The sequence below is a fragment of the Argentina anserina genome, chromosome 1, assembly GCF_933775445.1.
Source record: "Argentina anserina chromosome 1, drPotAnse1.1, whole genome shotgun sequence".
NCBI classification, from domain to species: Eukaryota; Viridiplantae; Streptophyta; class Magnoliopsida; order Rosales; family Rosaceae; genus Argentina; species Argentina anserina.
Window position 1 is genome coordinate 6,662,047 of NC_065872.1, and position 18,814 is coordinate 6,680,860.

Below are 18,814 nucleotides of genomic sequence, written 5' to 3' on the forward strand. Positions count from 1 at the left end.
CGGAAGTACTATGTCACTATGGATGTTACCTTTTTTGAGGACATGAGTTATTTTTCCTCTTCTAATACTACTCTTCAGGGGGAGAATTCATATTTTGAAGAGCTGTATCATGGAGAGGGGGAGACAAGTGAGCCCGTCGATATGGTGACAGGTTCCATTGAGATTACCAATGTGTCAGCTACACAGGCACCACCGGATATTGTCACTCCAGAGATTCAGGAACAAGAATATGACAACACAACTACCCCTCATGTCTCCCATACAGTCATTTATACTCTTGACCAATGCTCTCCTGGTACAGAAGATCACTCATATAAGGTTAGTCATTCTATTGGGGCTAATAGTAGACAATATGTCTTGTCAAATAGGTCTATTCGGGGTCAGCCAACAAAAAATATGAACCTACCCTTCAAGCTAAAGCTAAGTATCCTGTGACAAATTTTATATCTAGCAAAAGATTATCTAAGTCATATGAGTCATTTGTGAATCAAATATCTACTATATCAGTACCTAACAAAGTGCATGATACATTGGGAGATCCAAAATAGAGGAAAGCAATGGAGGAATAGATTGACGCATTACAAAATAACAATACTTGGGAGCTTGTATCTCCACCACATGGCAAGAAGGTTGTAGGATGTCATTGGGTGTTTACAGTAAAGCATAATCCAAATGGGTCAGTGAGCCGGTATAAAGCACGCCTAGTAGCGAAGGGGTTCACCCAGACATATGGCATAGACTATGATGAGACATTTGCACCTGTTGCAAAGATAAACACTATTCGGGTATTACTTTCTTTTGCTGCTAACTTAAACTGGCCTCTTAGGCAGTTTGATGTTAAGAATGCATTCCTTCATGGAGAACTAACAGAGGAAGTATACATAGATATTCCACTTGGATATGTGGCCGCTTCTCCAAGTAACTCTGTATGCATATTGAGAAAGTCTTTGTATGATCTTAAACAGTCACCTCGTGCTTGGTTTGGAAGATTCTCACAATTCATGAGGAAAATTGGCTACAGACAGAGTAATTCAGACCACACGTTATTTCTCAAACATCAACAAGGGAAGGTAACAACTCTAATTATATATGTTGATGATATTGTAGTTACTGGGAATGATATTGTTGAAGTGGATAGATTACAGAAACAGCTTGCCACAGAGTTTGAGATGAAGGACCTAGGTATACTCAAGTACTTCTTAGGCATTGAAGTAGCCCGGGGAAGTGATGGTATCTATTTGTGTCAAAAGAAGTACATCTTTGATCTACTAACAGAGACAGGTATGTTGGATTGCACTCCCATTGATACTCCTATTTAGCATAACCATCGGTTAGCAGAGTATTCAGATCAAGTTCCTACTGAAAAACCTCGTTATCAGAGGCTAGTTGGATGCCTGATTTATCTATCACATACCAGACCAGATGCTGCATATGCAGTAAGTGTAGTGAGTTAGTTCATGCATAATCCCAGTGAAGACCACATGAATGCTGTTGTAAGAATCTTGAGGTACTTGAAGTCAGCTCCAGGGAGAGGAGTAATGTTCTCTAATCACAATATCCTTGAAATTTGTGGTTTCATAGATGCAGACTGGGCTGAAAATATTACAGATCGGAGATCCACATCAGGGTACTTTACCTTTGTTGGGAGTAATCTTGTTACATGGAAGAGTAAGAAACAAAAGGTGGTAGCACGATCTAGTGCTGAAACAGAATACAGAGGTATGGCTAAGGGAGTGTGCGAATTGTTATGGTTTAGAAATTTGCTACAAGATTTGAGTATTAAGCTTAAATGTGCTATGCAACTGTACTGTGACAACAATGCAGCTATTGATATTTCACATAATCATGTGCAACATGATCGTACAAAACATGTGGAGGTTGATCGTCACTTTATAAAAGAGAAGCTAGACACGAAGATCATTAGTTTTCCTTTTATTTATACAAAAGAGCAGCTTGCCGATATGCTCACAAAAGGAGTGTCTAAAATGGTCTTTTATGATTCACTTAGTAAGTTGGGCATGGTTGATATGTATGCACCAACTTGAGGGGGGAGTGTCGGCGTGAATCACGGAGTAATTAGTGTTAGATTAGGCTATATATATGATTAATCTGTGTATGAATTCATCAAGCAATTACAAGCAATAAGCAATATTCTTCTACTATCGTGTGAGTTTTTTCATAGCTGTTAAACAATGGTTTGTTTTCTTCAACTTTGAGAACTAAATCTTATAAACATTATTTGGTTTCGATTTCTCCTCTGACTCTTCTGACTTATACAATCCGGGAACCCTCCCAGGTATTATGTCTATGGAATTGATGACGTAGCTTCAACACTGGTTTGCATTTTGCAAGATAGATGCTTGATATTAATTTGCTACTAGTATATCTATTATCGAATGCCTACTTTCTCCAAGAAAACCACTGAATTGGTAATATATGGTAAGATGAACCCGAGAAGACAACAGTTTCATGAACCCCATTATGTAATGATTGTAATCTACTATTCAGACAATCACCTGAAAAGGACAGCAAGAACAAAACATATTACTCAACTGCGTAAGATCAGTTAGATTAGCCAGGCAATGTTCTACTAGTGCACATAGTCAAACAAGTAAAGAGACAGACATAAGTAAACTAGCATACTAAACCAAAACTTGAAGCTTTTATTTCCAAATAGCTTCCAACTTGTTTCATCGCCACCGGCATTGCTAACAATTCAATCAGATCAGATCAGCTCAGTCTGAGTGAAGACTGACAACCGATGAAGCAATCGCATATTCACTTTTAGACAAACCAAATCGAATTCCATCCATATTCATCCTGTAGCTTCTTTAGCACTACTATGAGTATGAGGGACTGAAGAAGTAACAGTATCCAATTTCTTCCGGTCATTCCTGGCTTTACGAGGAAACCTCTTCTTACCATTGGGCTTCGTCCACTGCTTTCTATTTACAGTTCCTCGTTTCTCTTCATCATCATCATCATGAGGAACACAAGAAGCATCGAGTTCTTCAGGCACCAAACCAAGACCCTCCTCCAATTTCTTCCAGGCATTCATCACATTAGGAGGAAACCTCTTTACTGTCCTAATCAACCCCTTCACCTCCTTCCTCATATTCTTCTTCATCAACCCCTCAGCCAACAACTTCAAAGTACTAAAATCCGGGATCTTATGCACCTCCACACTCTTCTTTAACACCCTATACGCCCTCTCAAACAACTCATTCTTACAGAGATTAAACACCAAAATCCTAAAAGTCGCCGCATTAGGATTAAGCTTATACCCATCCAACCCCCTATAAACCTTCTCAGCTTCCTCCATCCTCCCATCCCTGCAATAACAACTCATCAAATAATTATAACTAAAAGCATCCGGCTTCAATCCAGCAGCAAGCCAGCAACCATCTCATCAAGCAAACCATTCACACCTTCGGCACTCTCATCAACATGAGCATACATTATCTTCACATTGTACGCCGCCGCATCAACCTTGCAGCCCTTGCCCACCATCTCATCCCACAGCTTCTCAGCCTCATCTCTACTCCCCTTCTTATACAAAGCATTGAACACAGTGGTAAACGCCACAGCTGTCACCTCAATGCCCTTCTCCTCCATCATCCTCACCATCTCGATCGCCTTCTCCGGCTTCCCAGCCTCACAGTAAGCCTTGATCAGAATCCCATACGACACCTCGTCAGGGGAGACAACACTGTACTTCGTTGGAATTTCGTCGAACAGCTGAGGAACTCTGTCGAACTGTTTTGAAAGATTACAGGCTGTAAGTAAAGAGTTGAAGGAAACTGAAGTTCGGGGAGTAGCTAGGTTGTCCATTTGGTCATAGGTTTTGAGCGCGTGGTCGAACATGCCAGCTCGGCCGTAGGATCGGATTAAGGTAGACAAGTAAGGCTCCTGCGTGATTCACGGGTCGTTTCTGTGGGACTCGATGAAGGATTCGATGTCGGAGAAGCGGTGGGACTTGGCGAGGCGGCGGACGGCGAGGTCTACGGAGGAGTAGATTTCGAGGGCTTTGTCGGGGTCGTGTTCGGAGCGGAGCTTGGACTTGGCTTTGGAAATGGAGATGGAGGAGTGGGCGGTGGAGGTGGTGGTGGTGGAGAGGCGCCGGAGGTGGCGGATTGGGATGGAGGTGGACATTTTTCGGGAGGGGTTTGCGGGATTGGGGAGGAAGGGTTTAGGGGAGTTTACTGGGAAATTTAAGGGTTTTACTTCTATCTTCTTGTTGTTGTAGGTCAACTTCTTTTTCATTAATATTTTTATTTACTGCTTGGGTAATAGTAAAACAATTACTTACTTTTTTTATACCGTTAATTTCACTGAGTTCATGCCTACCAGGTCTCATGTACGGTTTGAAGATCTCTAGTTCTTTACAATGGCGATGTTCCCATCTCTGGTGTTACTGATCTTCTTGGTCTTCTTGGCTTTAACTCATTCTGCAAAAACTTCAAATTTCTTCTCTATTTTCCAAAAATCTTTTGGGTGGTTTTGTTTTAAATTTTGTGTCTAAATTAATCATTTATACATTATGTTCAATTTTGTAAAAATTAATAAATTATAGACTTTTTTTGTAGTCTAAAAATTTAACCATTGAAATTTCCTTCTTACTTTATTAATGAAACAAAAGAAAGAAAAAACACTAGAGGAAGGGACTAATACGTGCCCCAAAGTGAAACAAAACCCTAAAAAAATACTGAAGGAAGGGACTAAAATGTGCCCCAAAAGTAAAACGGGGAAAATTAAAAGATGATGAAATTAGTTCACATATGCTTAAGACCATAGCGTCAAGCTCAGTGACCATAAACATGTGTTTTGCATAAGCTCTTTACTTCAAGATTATTACTTAAGTACTACCATAATTCATTCCAGAAGTGAAGGCAAACAAGAAAAGTCCTAACATTCACATTAATTATATATTTGCTTCAGTCTTAAGTTTTAAGGTATTCTTTTCATTATTTGCAATCTTAACAGCTAGAGTGCGATAAGAGTGCAATTTTCTCCAAATGAAACGCAAGTAGTGGCTTTTTAACACATGTTCAATTAAGAGAGTCAAGTAATTACGTTAGTAAACTAAAGAAATAGACTCTAAGTAGCACGGACACGGACACGAGTATCCGTATTAGACACGATTCGATATATAAACACGGCATATATAAATTTTTTTTGACACAGACACGTGGTGGACACGTTAATTAAATATTATTTTTAATATATATATAATTTTTTTAAAAAAAAAATTATTTTATAAATTTGAAAGTATTTAGAATTTTCGATGTATATATATGTCAAAGTGTGCATTAAAATGATGAAAACATAACTTGTTAGAATGGCTAAGGACTTGATAAGTACCTTGGATAACTAAGGTTTGAATCTCACTACAAACATTTTTATTTTTATTACGAGTTTCTCTCCTTATATATATATATATATATATATTAAAGTGTGTATAAATATAACAAAAACTGAATCTGTTGGAATGATTGAGGAGTTGTTGAGTGTCTTGGATGACCAATGTTCGATTCTCACCAAAAGCACTTTCACTTTTATTATGAGTTGGTGCATGTCCGGGCCGTGTCCAAAGTCAGTTCGCGTGTCTGAGCGTGTCCGTGTTCATATCGGACACGCAATACGGTACCATGAGCACGTGTCCGTGGTACATAGAATAGACTCATTCATGTATCTGTATGAGAATGAGACCATTAGATTCATTTCTCTATATTACAACTTGTTAATCAGCTGGACATACTGGCTGTGAGATTGGAGAAATTAGTCATGGATTCTTGGGAAGCAGAGCAATAATCAATTTATTTCATTTCTAATTAGTAAGACTTAATGATTAACAGACCTAACAAATAATCATTCAACAGTATGTAAGAATGTAACTGCTGCTTTCCAGACGTTACGTGATCGAGTGGTTAGAGTCTAAATTTTGAATCTTGTTCGAATCTTCTCGGTGGCTAGAGGGAAGAATTGGATCTGATAAGATCTTTCGGCAGAGATTACTGATCCGTTAGGGTTTGCAGATGTAACGACCCCAAAATTTCGAGCTTCAAAACTCAAAATCTTAAAATCGTTAAACACAAAAATAATCTCAATGAAATCGAAATCATTTTAATGTCGCAGCGGTTCACATCTGAGTTTAAAATATAACTCAGTCAAGCCGATTATTACAAACCCAAATGATAATTCAACATATAACAAATGGAATTGTATAATCCTCACAACAACCTCACAAATAAAATCACACCAACTCTCACACAAAATCCACGCTGGAACCTCACCACGACTGGATGCGATCGACTTCGAGTCTTCGGAGTCGTCACTCAATCACTACTACTCAGCACCTGCGGAAGTATCCCCTACACCATTGAAATTGGTGCACCGGGATTGCAACACAAACCCGGTAAGCTTTACAGCTCGTATGAGTAAAATATGAAAATAACTCTCGTCTCATAAAAGACACAACTCCACATCAACACAGTATAATGAAAATCATGAGAAAACGAGCAACCCATCTGGTTACTCTAATACTTTCACAAAATGGTAACTAATGAGCGCTGGTACACATCTGTTACCCCTCACTTAGTATACCGCTGATGTTGGGTAACCACCCGCCACCCAACATCCAAAACAAGCTGAGTACCCATGATCAGATAACCACCCGTTACCTCATGCAGTACTATGGCAGACAGACTAGAGCTCTAACTGTATCGTAACTTTCGCCCGGCCAAAGGCTAGGTTCCGACTTGCCTCACATGTACAATAATCTCACATCATATTGTACCACAAATCACGTCCGAAGACAAATCACAATATTTCACATTTTCCGTGATAAAATCATATGTACAATAATCTCACATCATATTGTACCACACATCACGTCCGAAGACAAATCACAATATTTCACATTTTCCGTGATAAAATCATGTACAATAATCACTCATCATATTGTACGTTTTAAAACTTTCACAATATATCCATAATAAAAATCATAACAGTATATTATATAGCAAACTATATATATTCGTATTTATTTACCATTTATACCGCATATACATAGTCCACTATATCCTATACATGTCATATTTCATAAACACCTGAAAAATTACGTACGATAATCTCACATCATATCGTACCATTGAAATCACATACACATGCACAATTTTTCTGTCACCGAAATGACTATTTTCAATGAATTAATAACAGTAAGTAATTTAATGAACTATATATATATGTACTTATTACCATTTATACTGTATATATGTAGTTCACTAAATTATATACATGTTGTAATTCATTTAATAAACACACTTGCAAAAATGTTGAATCACCGCGAGGGTAGATTCGTAAATTAGTGAGATTTTACTCACCTTATTGACTTGAGCGTAAATCCTCAATTTCCGATAATACTCCCTTTCCTCGATTTAGCGATCACCTTAAAAAGATAAAAACCAGCATTTAGAATCGTTTCGTAAACCTTTAAATGCCAAAACAGTAATATACGGTTACTGTTCAGCAATTTTGGTTTATACGAAGTTACTGTTCACGGTTCACTATTCACGGTTACTGTACAAATATACGATTTATACGTATTTCTGTACGTATAAATATTAATACGTATTCCTGTACGTATAAATATTAATACATATTTCTGTACGTCTATATATATTAGTACGTATAATTATTAATACGTATTTCTGTACGTATAAATATTATATACGTATTTCTGTACGTATAAATATTAAATACGTATTTCTGTACGTATAAATAATAATACATATTTCTGTACGTATAAATATTAATACGTATTTCTGTACGTATAAATATTATATACGTATTTCTGTTTAAAGGTAAATACAATCTCAGTAAATAAAATTTACTAATTACCTTTTACAAATTACTTTTTACATTTACCGAAAGTAATTTATAATTACATTTACCGAAGGTAAAATTTAATTACATTTACCGCAGTAAATAAAAATTACATTTACTTTTACCGTACACAGTAAATTACAAAAATACCCTTCTGTCAAAACTTACTACACCGCCTCACCCGGCGGCGCGTGTGGCACACGCGCCACCTCCGGCCGGCCGCGCGTGGGGCCCACGCGCCGACGCCAACCAAGGCGCGTGTGATGCCACCGTCGCCTCCAAACTCTCCCCATCCTCCTCCTCTACCTTCCCACGGCTTCAATTCCCTCCTACGCTACCCTACACCATCCCACGCGCCGCCTTTAGGCGGCGGTACCCAATCTCCTCTAAACCTCCTCCAACCCCCTCCGATCTCCACACAACCATCCCAAAATCATCCAAAATCCACACACAACATCAATATCATCAATCCTTACCTTGAATCTCACGGTAGAGCTCTTGAATCGACGATGAAGGTGGAGGAGATCGAGCAGCAGTGGAGGCTAGCGGCTCATCCCTTTGGCGCGAGTGCGAGGGTGAGGTGGGCGGTGGCGTGCTCGCCCGAGCTCGTCGACGAAGGAACTCGGGTTTGAGATGAAGAGAGGGGACCTCGAGAGAGGGAGAGAGAAGAGGAAAGGGAGGAACTCGGGTCGAGAGGGAGAGGGAAGAGAAGAGAGAACCGAGAGAGAAAGGGAAGAGAAGAGAGAAGGATGCTCGGGAAAGAAGGAGAAAGAGAGAGAAGAGAGAGATCCGAGGGAGAGAGAGAGAGAGCGTGCGGCGGGGTGGGTGAGAGAGAGGGATGAAGGGGTTTCCACTTATGGGAACCCTAATTGATAACATTCCCTTTTATACCCCCTCCCAAAATCGGAAACTAACTTCCGTCGTTAACAACTTTCACGTACGTCGTCCGATTAGGACGCGTCACATGTCCACGCACTCGTATCGACGAGCTCTACAACTTTCGTGAAGGAAGTTTTCGAAATCGAGCAACGGATTAAAAGTCGATATAAACGTTCGGAAACGTAATGTTTTTCGAATTAAACGTTCCGATAACATATCCGTTACTCGTTTCCTATCGTCGTAACCAAACACATCAATTCTAATTAAATTCCACAATTTTAAAGAATTCAAATCCACTCAAATGTTGTTTGAAATTTAGGGTTATTACAATCTACCCCCCTTAAAGGAATTTCGCCCCGAAATTCAAGCTCACTCAACAAACAACTGTGGATATCTAGTCATCATGTCTGACTCTAGCTCCCAAGATGCATCACCCTCATCATGGTGACTCCACAACACCTTGACTAGCCCAACTTCTCTCCTCCGTAGCTTCTTAGTGGATCTATCCAGGATACGAACTGGCTCGACAACAAAAGTGGCATTTTCCTTCACTTCAATGGTGCTATGATCGATCACATGTGACTCATCTGGTACATACTTCCTCAGCATGGAAATGTGGAAGACGTTGTGAACGCCCGACATGCTAGTAGGCAAGGCTAGTCGATATGCTAGTTCGCCCACTTTCTCAAGTATCTCAAAAGGCCCAACATACCTCTGCCAACTTTTCTTTCTTGTCAAATCTCACTACACCCAACTTTGGCCCAACAGATAGGTGATCGACATGGTCTACCTTAAGTGCCTCATAGGGTACCATGCCGATGCTGGAATGGTAACTGTCGTTGTAGGCGAACTCAATCAATCTCAAATGATTTCACATCTACCTTAAAATCCAGCATACAAACTCTCAACCTATCTTCCGTTACCTCAAACTTCCCCCATCAGACAATCTGTCACATCTCCTAACAATAATAGTCGCATGTGAGCTACTCAAAATATAATCATCCTCCCGAAACATAATGATGTTTTTCAACATGGAGGCGTCTACGCCCTCTTTTGTCTAGTTCACCACTCTCTTGCGATTTGACAGACTATCCTCACGTCATGAGTTAGCTCATACCACTAAGCATGGTCAAAACTCTCAACATCTAACATGAGTCAAATCAATGATTAACACATGCCTACTACTTACATCACACATAGTGGTTTTCAAATAAACGTGCTTTATCAAGACAATACCTTCATGACTTCACCACAAATCATCGTTAGAATAACGAACCTACCATTCCTTCCAATCAACAAAATAATCCCCTTTCATGATCATCTTATTATAACCATAAAAAGTTGTCGTGCATGATACCCACTCAAGTACCATATTTGTATCGGCAACACGATAAGGAAATCTTAGCTCATCGAGTTCACAACCACCACAGCACACCACCTTGGATTAAGAATTACTCTCCAAAAGTTTCACCAGAGAATCGACTAATATATGCACAAGGCAGTAGAGAACCTCTACCGCCACCACAAGAGCGACACATCACGCATCCCATCATACTCACCAAACTTACCGTCGAAAATTAATTACAACTTGTTGCTTCCATGAGTGGTATGCCACAATTTGGGGTTCAGACAAGAAGGTGATTATCTCACATCGGTGGAACATGAAAATCAGGCGAACTTTACAGCGCGAAATCCAACACGACCACAACTGAGACATACTTTACCCCCTGGTTCATACATGCCTCAAATGCAAGACATATGGTCCACACAAATGCCCCCGTGCATCATCTAAGATATTGGTTCCTCCCACCGTTGCAGTACTAATAAATTTAGAAATTACTTCAACAGAACCCGATATTAGGTACACCATCCCCTCAAAACTAATCCAAAATGATCGCTATACCACCACTCTAAACAGTTGTTTCTTTACTTTCCTTAAGAACTCTCCTGGCCAACGCATTCGGCCAAAATAATTTCTCTGCAAGCAGTAATATAATTGGGTACTCTTTATTGTAAAATTTATCCCTTGTTGAACACTTCAGTCAACTTCTCCTTATCCAACAATAAACAATCTGATGCATAGAGGAAAAGAACCTCTAAGTCTCCAACATTAACGCCACTTGTACTTGAAAAGAAAATCTGATTCTCAACCATTTCTTTACCGGTTGGAAGGTGCTTGTCACGAAAAATTCATTAAAACACCACTAAGCTAAGGTCATTTCATACCTTACCTTCAATAGAGTCACTTCACCGCCATTGCGTCTCATTTGGACCTGTGGCATTGTGAAGTTCCAATCCCCAACACCAAAATAATTTAATCCTGAAAGATCAGCGTTCTTATTTAAATGCTCATCTAGCAAATAATTAATTCATATCACCACATTGAGATTTCTCCATCACCTTATATTTCTTGCTCAGCCAAGAACAATGTGTAACATCAATTGTCTATAGCCGAACCAAAACAAGTTTGGAATGTCACGTCGACAAAAAGTGAATCTCAATTCAATAATTGTATTACCACTTTATGGACGTATCATACGCCCTACCACTCTGTTACCAACAGCGTTAGAGATGCTAGTCACGAAAATTTTCGTTAACCACCTCCAACCTATGGTCTACACATCTCTAGATTAGTTGCATAACTAAAATCTAGTCCTCAACATTTAAACACTGAACTTCCCTCAACATAGGGTCAACGTTCTCCATCGAGTCTCCTTGACAGTTCTCTGCCCTGATAGGAAACTATATATTTAAACCTGTTAGCATTCCAGTATCTGGATCGCTTGTCCAACTCAGAGAGTATTGTAGCCTCTCTAAACTGATTGCACCAGTCATTTAGTCTTGGAATTCATTTGTCCCATCCATACGGCGTCTTCGTTATAGGTGCTAGAACACAGTGTCTCCGGAACGTCTCACTTTACTCAGACATCACAACGATCTGTGATAGTTACTTCAGATCCACATACTCAACATATGCTATGACTCAAGCTCTCATGGCATTATCCGACTCGAGTCAGAGATACGACACTCTGGTTTCCTGGGTCTACGAAAGAACCCACCATGTCAAAACAATCAATCACTGTGTACTGCGGCCTCAACCAATCGATTCCTCAGATCACATCATCACCGCGTACTGCGGCCTCAACCAATTGATTCCTCAGATCACATCATAGTGTGGTCCGGAATCACTATCAAATAAGCAGAGAACTCTCTACTTCCAATCACAATAGGATAAGCCTTTCATTGTCTCCAATTCGAGGAACACTCCAAAAGTGAAGTGACACATAAAGAGTTTCCCATAGGCGTAGGAATCAATCCTAACCCCTCCACTGCCAACTATCAATAAGTGAATGTGGCTATCATCGTCTTCTCTAACTCAGAGTACTCAATCATTACCAAGTAAGTCCCAATACTCTCGATCCAATGGTCCACTACCATATGATCCAAGCGTCATGAAATGACAGCACTAACAGCTCACTCATGTCCTTGATCAACCTCAACACACGACTATCGTCTCCAACGATTGCAACAAGATCAACTTGTCTTTCCTGTGGAGCAGCCTCCTCATAAAGGTTCTCCATATTGCGGACTCGGCCTGCAGCCCTAATTCGGCCTCGACCTATCGTCCGTCCTCGACCCTGTCCACGACCATTTTTTTTTTCCAAATTCATCACCATTCAACAATTAACACTCAATCATACATGTGAAGTCTCGAATTCGACAAAATAGATCCAACTAATATCAATCATGAAATTTCAGAAGAAGGTAAATCATCGGAGTATCGTCACAATACTCTCTACAGGACCAAACCATAAGGTGAGGCTCCTAACACTCTCGCGTACCCGACGACATATCAATACCGAGGAGCATGTGATGGGAGCCCGCCTGCAGTCGGATCATCGCTCCTGGATGGTATTGATAATCGCCAAATACGCACTTAGGCTCTGATACCAACTGTAACGACCCCAAAATTTCGAGCTTCAAAACTCAAAATCTTAAAATCGTTAAACACAAAAATAATCTCAATGAAATCGAAATCATTTTAATGTCGCAGCGGTTCACATCTGAGTTTAAAATATAACTCAGTCAAGCCGATTATTACAAACCCAAATGATAATTCAACATATAACAAATGGAATTGTATAATCCTCACAACAACCTCACAAATAAAATCACACCAACTCTCACACAAAATCCACGCTGGAACCTCACCACGACTGGATGCGATCGACTTCGAGTCTTCGGAGTCGTCACTCAATCACTACTACTCAGCACCTGCGGAAGTATCCCCTACACCATTGAAATTGGTGCACCGGGATTGCAACACAAACCCGGTAAGCTTTACAGCTCGTATGAGTAAAATATGAAAATAACTCTCGTCTCATAAAAGACACAACTCCACATCAACACAGTATAATGAAAATCATGAGAAAACGAGCAACCCATCTGGTTACTCTAATACTTTCACAAAATGGTAACTAATGAGCGCTGGTACACATCTGTTACCCCTCACTTAGTATACCGCTGATGTTGGGTAACCACCCTCCACCCAACATCCAAAACAAGCTGAGTACCCATGATCAGATAACCACCCGTTACCTCATGCAGTACTATGGCAGACAGACTAGAGCTCTAACTGTATCGTAACTTTCGCCCGGCCAAAGGCTAGGTTCCGACTTGCCTCACATGTACAATAATCTCACATCATATTGTACCACAAATCACGTCCGAAGACAAATCACAATATTTCACATTTTCCGTGATAAAATCATATGTACAATAATCTCACATCATATTGTACCACACATCACGTCCGAAGACAAATCACAATATTTCACATTTTCCGTGATAAAATCATGTACAATAATCACTCATCATATTGTACGTTTTAAAACTTTCACAATATATCCATAATAAAAATCATAACAGTATATTATATAGCAAACTATATATATTCGTATTTATTTACCATTTATACCGCATATACATAGTCCACTATATCCTATACATGTCATATTTCATAAACACCTGAAAAATTACGTACGATAATCTCACATCATATCGTACCATTGAAATCACATACACATGCACAATTTTTCTGTCACCGAAATGACTATTTTCAATGAATTAATAACAGTAAGTAATTTAATGAACTATATATATATGTACTTATTACCATTTATACTGTATATATGTAGTTCACTAAATTATATACATGTTGTAATTCATTTAATAAACACACTTGCAAAAATGTTGAATCACCGCGAGGGTAGATTCGTAAATTAGTGAGATTTTACTCACCTTATTGACTTGAGCGTAAATCCTCAATTTCCGATAATACTCCCTTTCCTCGATTTAGCGATCACCTTAAAAAGATAAAAACCAGCATTTAGAATCGTTTCGTAAACCTTTAAATGCCAAAACAGTAATATACGGTTACTGTTCAGCAATTTTGGTTTATACGAAGTTACTGTTCACGGTTCACTATTCACGGTTACTGTACAAATATACGATTTATACGTATTTCTGTACGTATAAATATTAATACGTATTCCTGTACGTATAAATATTAATACGTATTTCTGTACGTCTATATATATTAGTACGTATTTCTGTACGTATAATTATTAATACGTATTTCTGTACGTATAAATATTATATACGTATTTCTGTACGTATAAATATTAAATACGTATTTCTGTACGTATAAATAATAATACATATTTCTGTACGTATAAATATTAATACGTATTTCTGTACGTATAAATATTATATACGTATTTCTGTTTAAAGGTAAATACAATCTCAGTAAATAAAATTTACTAATTACCTTTTACAAATTACTTTTTACATTTACCGAAAGTAATTTATAATTACATTTACCGAAGGTAAAATTTAATTACATTTACCGCAGTAAATAAAAATTACATTTACTTTTACCGTACACAGTAAATTACAAAAATACCCTTCTGTCAAAACTTACTACACCGCCTCACCCGGCGGCGCGTGTGGCACACGCGCCACCTCCGGCCGGCCGCGCGTGGGGCCCACGCGCCGACGCCAACCAAGGCGCGTGTGATGCCACCGTCGCCTCCAAACTCTCCCCATCCTCCTCCTCTACCTTCCCACGGCTTCAATTCCCTCCTACGCTACCCTACACCATCCCACGCGCCGCCTTTAGGCGGCGGTACCCAATCTCCTCTAAACCTCCTCCAACCCCCTCCGATCTCCACACAACCATCCCAAAATCATCCAAAATCCACACACAACATCAATATCATCAATCCTTACCTTGAATCTCACGGTAGAGCTCTTGAATCGACGATGAAGGTGGAGGAGATCGAGCAGCAGTGGAGGCTAGCGGCTCATCCCTTTGGCGCGAGTGCGAGGGTGAGGTGGGCGGTGGCGTGCTCGCCCGAGCTCGTCGACGAAGGAACTCGGGTTTGAGATGAAGAGAGGGGACCTCGAGAGAGGGAGAGAGAAGAGGAAAGGGAGGAACTCGGGTCGAGAGGGAGAGGGAAGAGAAGAGAGAACCGAGAGAGAAAGGGAAGAGAAGAGAGAAGGATGCTCGGGAAAGAAGGAGAAAGAGAGAGAAGAGAGAGATCCGAGGGAGAGAGAGAGAGAGCGTGCGGCGGGGTGGGTGAGAGAGAGGGATGAAGGGGTTTCCACTTATGGGAACCCTAATTGATAACATTCCCTTTTATACCCCCTCCCAAAATCGGAAACTAACTTCCGTCGTTAACAACTTTCACGTACGTCGTCCGATTAGGACGCGTCACATGTCCACGCACTCGTATCGACGAGCTCTACAACTTTCGTGAAGGAAGTTTTCGAAATCGAGCAACGGATTAAAAGTCGATATAAACGTTCGGAAACGTAATGTTTTTCGAATTAAACGTTCCGATAACATATCCGTTACTCGTTTCCTATCGTCGTAACCAAACACATCAATTCTAATTAAATTCCACAATTTTAAAGAATTCAAATCCACTCAAATGTTGTTTGAAATTTAGGGTTATTACAGCAGAGCTCCGCTCGATCGCCTCCTCGCCTCTTCCATCATCACCGGGTAATTCACATTCCGATATTCATTCATTTCCGAATTTCGATTATTTCAAGAACAAAATTTGATTGAATTGGAATATTGAATTTAGGTATACACTGTGGAACGCGGAGTATAGGATATCGTTGATGAGGAATTTTGACATTTCTATTGATGATTCTGTGGATTTGGATTGTTCAAAGCTCGATGAGAGCTCGGAGATGGTTGATGGTGTGGAAGGAGATAGTGAGAATGGAATTAAGGGGAGTAATCAGTACTTGGATTCATTAAATCCTCAGGTTTCCGGAGATTTGTCGCCGGAGGCTTTGAATTACATCCAGAGGTTGCAGTCGGAGTTAACTAATGTTAAGGAGGTGAGCTTGTTCTCTGGAAATGTTCGTACTCGTTTGATTTCGTTGAGTTTTTGGTTAATTTTGCTTGAATTGTGTGAAGTGGTGAAGAATTTTGTGTTCAAGTTTGGACCTTGTTGTTGGTTTGCTGTCTCTAGTTTTGAGTGCAGGATTAAAGCTTGTGTTTCCTTTCCGTGTGAGCTTCCAAGTTTTAGTTTTTAAGCTTTTTTCTGGTCTTTTTCATCTTCTTCGTTGGGTTCGGGGTTGGATGACTTGTTGATTCTACGTTTGAAAAGCATGATCAGAGCTTCGTTTGCTTTATTTTGTGAGCTTCCAACTTTGAGTTTTTACATCTTGTTTTTAACACTTTGTAATGTGCCCTTCTTTTGGCCCTCATGTATGCAATGCACATTTTTGTTATGCACCTAGAATCCCCACAGATGTAAGGCTATATGACTCTGCTTTAATTGATTACTGTCATAAAGGCCTTGTGAACTTAAAATGTTGTATGAGATAAATTAACAGTCTCGGATTTGGTTCTTAAGCTTTCTGCAACGAGCAACGTTGGAGATGAAATTTCTATTTTAAGACCAAAACCAAAGTTTAGCACCATTGTTGGAGTTGCCCTTACAATGGCGATGTTCCCATCTCTAGTGTTACTGATCTTCTTGGTCTTCTTGGCTTTAGCTCATTCTGCAAAAACTCCAAATTTCTTCTCTATTTTCCAACAATCTTTTAGGTGGTTTTGCTTTACGTTTTGTGTCTAAATTAATCATTTATACATTATGTTCAATTTTGTGAAAGTTAATAAATTATACTTTTTTGTAGTCTAAATTTAACCATTGAAATTTCCTTCTTACTTTATTAATGAAACAAAAGAAGAAAAAAAACTAGAGGAGGGACTAATACGTGCCCCAAAGTGAACCAAAACCCTAAAAAAATACTGAAGGAAGGGCCTAAAATGTGCCCCAAAAGTAAAACGGGGAAAATAAAAAAATGATGAAATTAGTTCACATATGCTCAAGACCATAGCGTCAAGCTCAGTGACCATAAACATGTGTTTTGCATAAGCTCTTTACTTCAAGATTATTACTTAAGTACTACCATAATTCAATCTAGAAGTGAAGGCAAACAAGAAAATTCCTAACATTCACATTAATTATATCTTTGCTTCAGTCTTTACTTTTCTTTTCATTATTTGCAATCTTAACAGCTAGAGTGCGATAAGAGTGCAATTTCTCCAAATGAAACGCAACTTCAAATCCTAGATCCGCCATTGCAGGGCAGCAATGTTTGATATTTCAGACTGTTTCTCTGTCTGCAATTTGCCATCTAATACTGCATATCAGATATATCGGACGCAAATATTGAACAGGATGAATAATCTGCCCTTGTATGCAAGCTTCTATCATATGACAAACTCACAACTGAAGGGAAATAGTTAACTTCAATGACAGCATTAAACAGTTGAAGGAACATCATTCATTGCATTCAAGAACATCTTGCAGCAAAGGAACTAGATGAAATATTCAAATCAGAGAAAAGAAGTAATTCTCTTAACTAAAGATTACTTAGAAGTTTGAAAAACATCAAGTATAAACTTGCTTAACATTAGTCGTACATTATCCTCTAAGAAGACCAAAAACTAAGTCATTGATCCAAAGTGCAGTATTTTACTATAAAAGTGCACTCCAAATCTCGCTTAATAGACCACCAACAAGAAATACTGCAGGGGAACATAGCGGTTCACTTGATGGAATGCCTAATTAGTCTCTGCAAAATCACTGTCCTCGCCCTCCTCATATCCCGGCCACAGTCATCAACATTGTGGCTTAATATTTCGACGGTTTCCATAAACTTTTCAAGATTTTTGTTGATCTCAATCATCACTATCTTCACCGCATCCTCTTTTGAGTCTTCTCTAATAGCAAAGCATTCTGCAGCAGTGCCTCAATCTCAATTTCAAATTTCTCAACAAGCACCTTGATGTTGTTCAAGTCCGTTATTGTAATCATACTTCCAACCTGCATTGATTTCATAATCTGTCTCTGTCCTTTCAGAGCCCTCTCGTAACAGCTCCAAAGCATACTACACCATTTTCCCACAGAACCTTCCGGGACAGACAGTAGTTCACTTGTCAAGGCTGTTACGAGTGATAGTGTTGTACTGGCAGCTGCCACCACTGAAAATATCAATTCAGACACAAAAGTGGCAATGAAAATAATATTTGACACTTTTCCCCACCCTTTCACCGATTTCATCTTCTTATCAAGCTTTCTCATTCGGAAATGCAGTTTCTGGAGCATCGATGCCTTAAAATGTCCTCAATTCTTGCAATGTCCTGGCACACCCCCTCTCTTCAAAACCAGCTACTACGTTTGAACATCTCTTTATTGTTCCATATATCCGTTTTGCACTCCAGAATACGCTGACCACTTCCTGGTTCATCTCAAGCAAAAAATTAGTGACCTCTTTGAGTGAGTCCATTGATATGGACCTCACTCTAACTCCATTGGAAAGTGAGTTAAAGACTAGGCCAGTACGCTGTTGGAGAGATATATCAAACGAAAGTAAACCTGAATCGAACTTACAAGCTGCCTCATAGGAGCTGAAATCGGATGTATACTAGGATTTGGTATTGGTATCATTTTTCAGAACT

The 18,814-nt window shown here is 39.4% G+C and overlaps 1 protein-coding gene and 1 pseudogene across 1 annotated transcript; both read right to left on the bottom strand.

The window, feature by feature from the left end:
- Positions 1 to 2,589: 2,589 nt before the first annotated feature.
- LOC126791593 (pentatricopeptide repeat-containing protein At4g36680, mitochondrial) lies at positions 2,590 to 4,185 on the bottom strand. Its single transcript, XM_050518074.1, is given in 2 exon segments — positions 2,590 to 3,394; positions 3,397 to 4,185. Coding segments are annotated over 2 exon segments (1,335 nt in total). The 5' UTR covers positions 4,153 to 4,185; the 3' UTR covers positions 2,590 to 2,815.
- Positions 4,186 to 17,901: 13,716 nt separating this feature from the next.
- Positions 17,902 to 18,642, bottom strand: LOC126800739 (UPF0496 protein At5g66675-like; annotated as a pseudogene).
- Between the last annotated feature and the right edge of the window lie 172 nt (positions 18,643 to 18,814).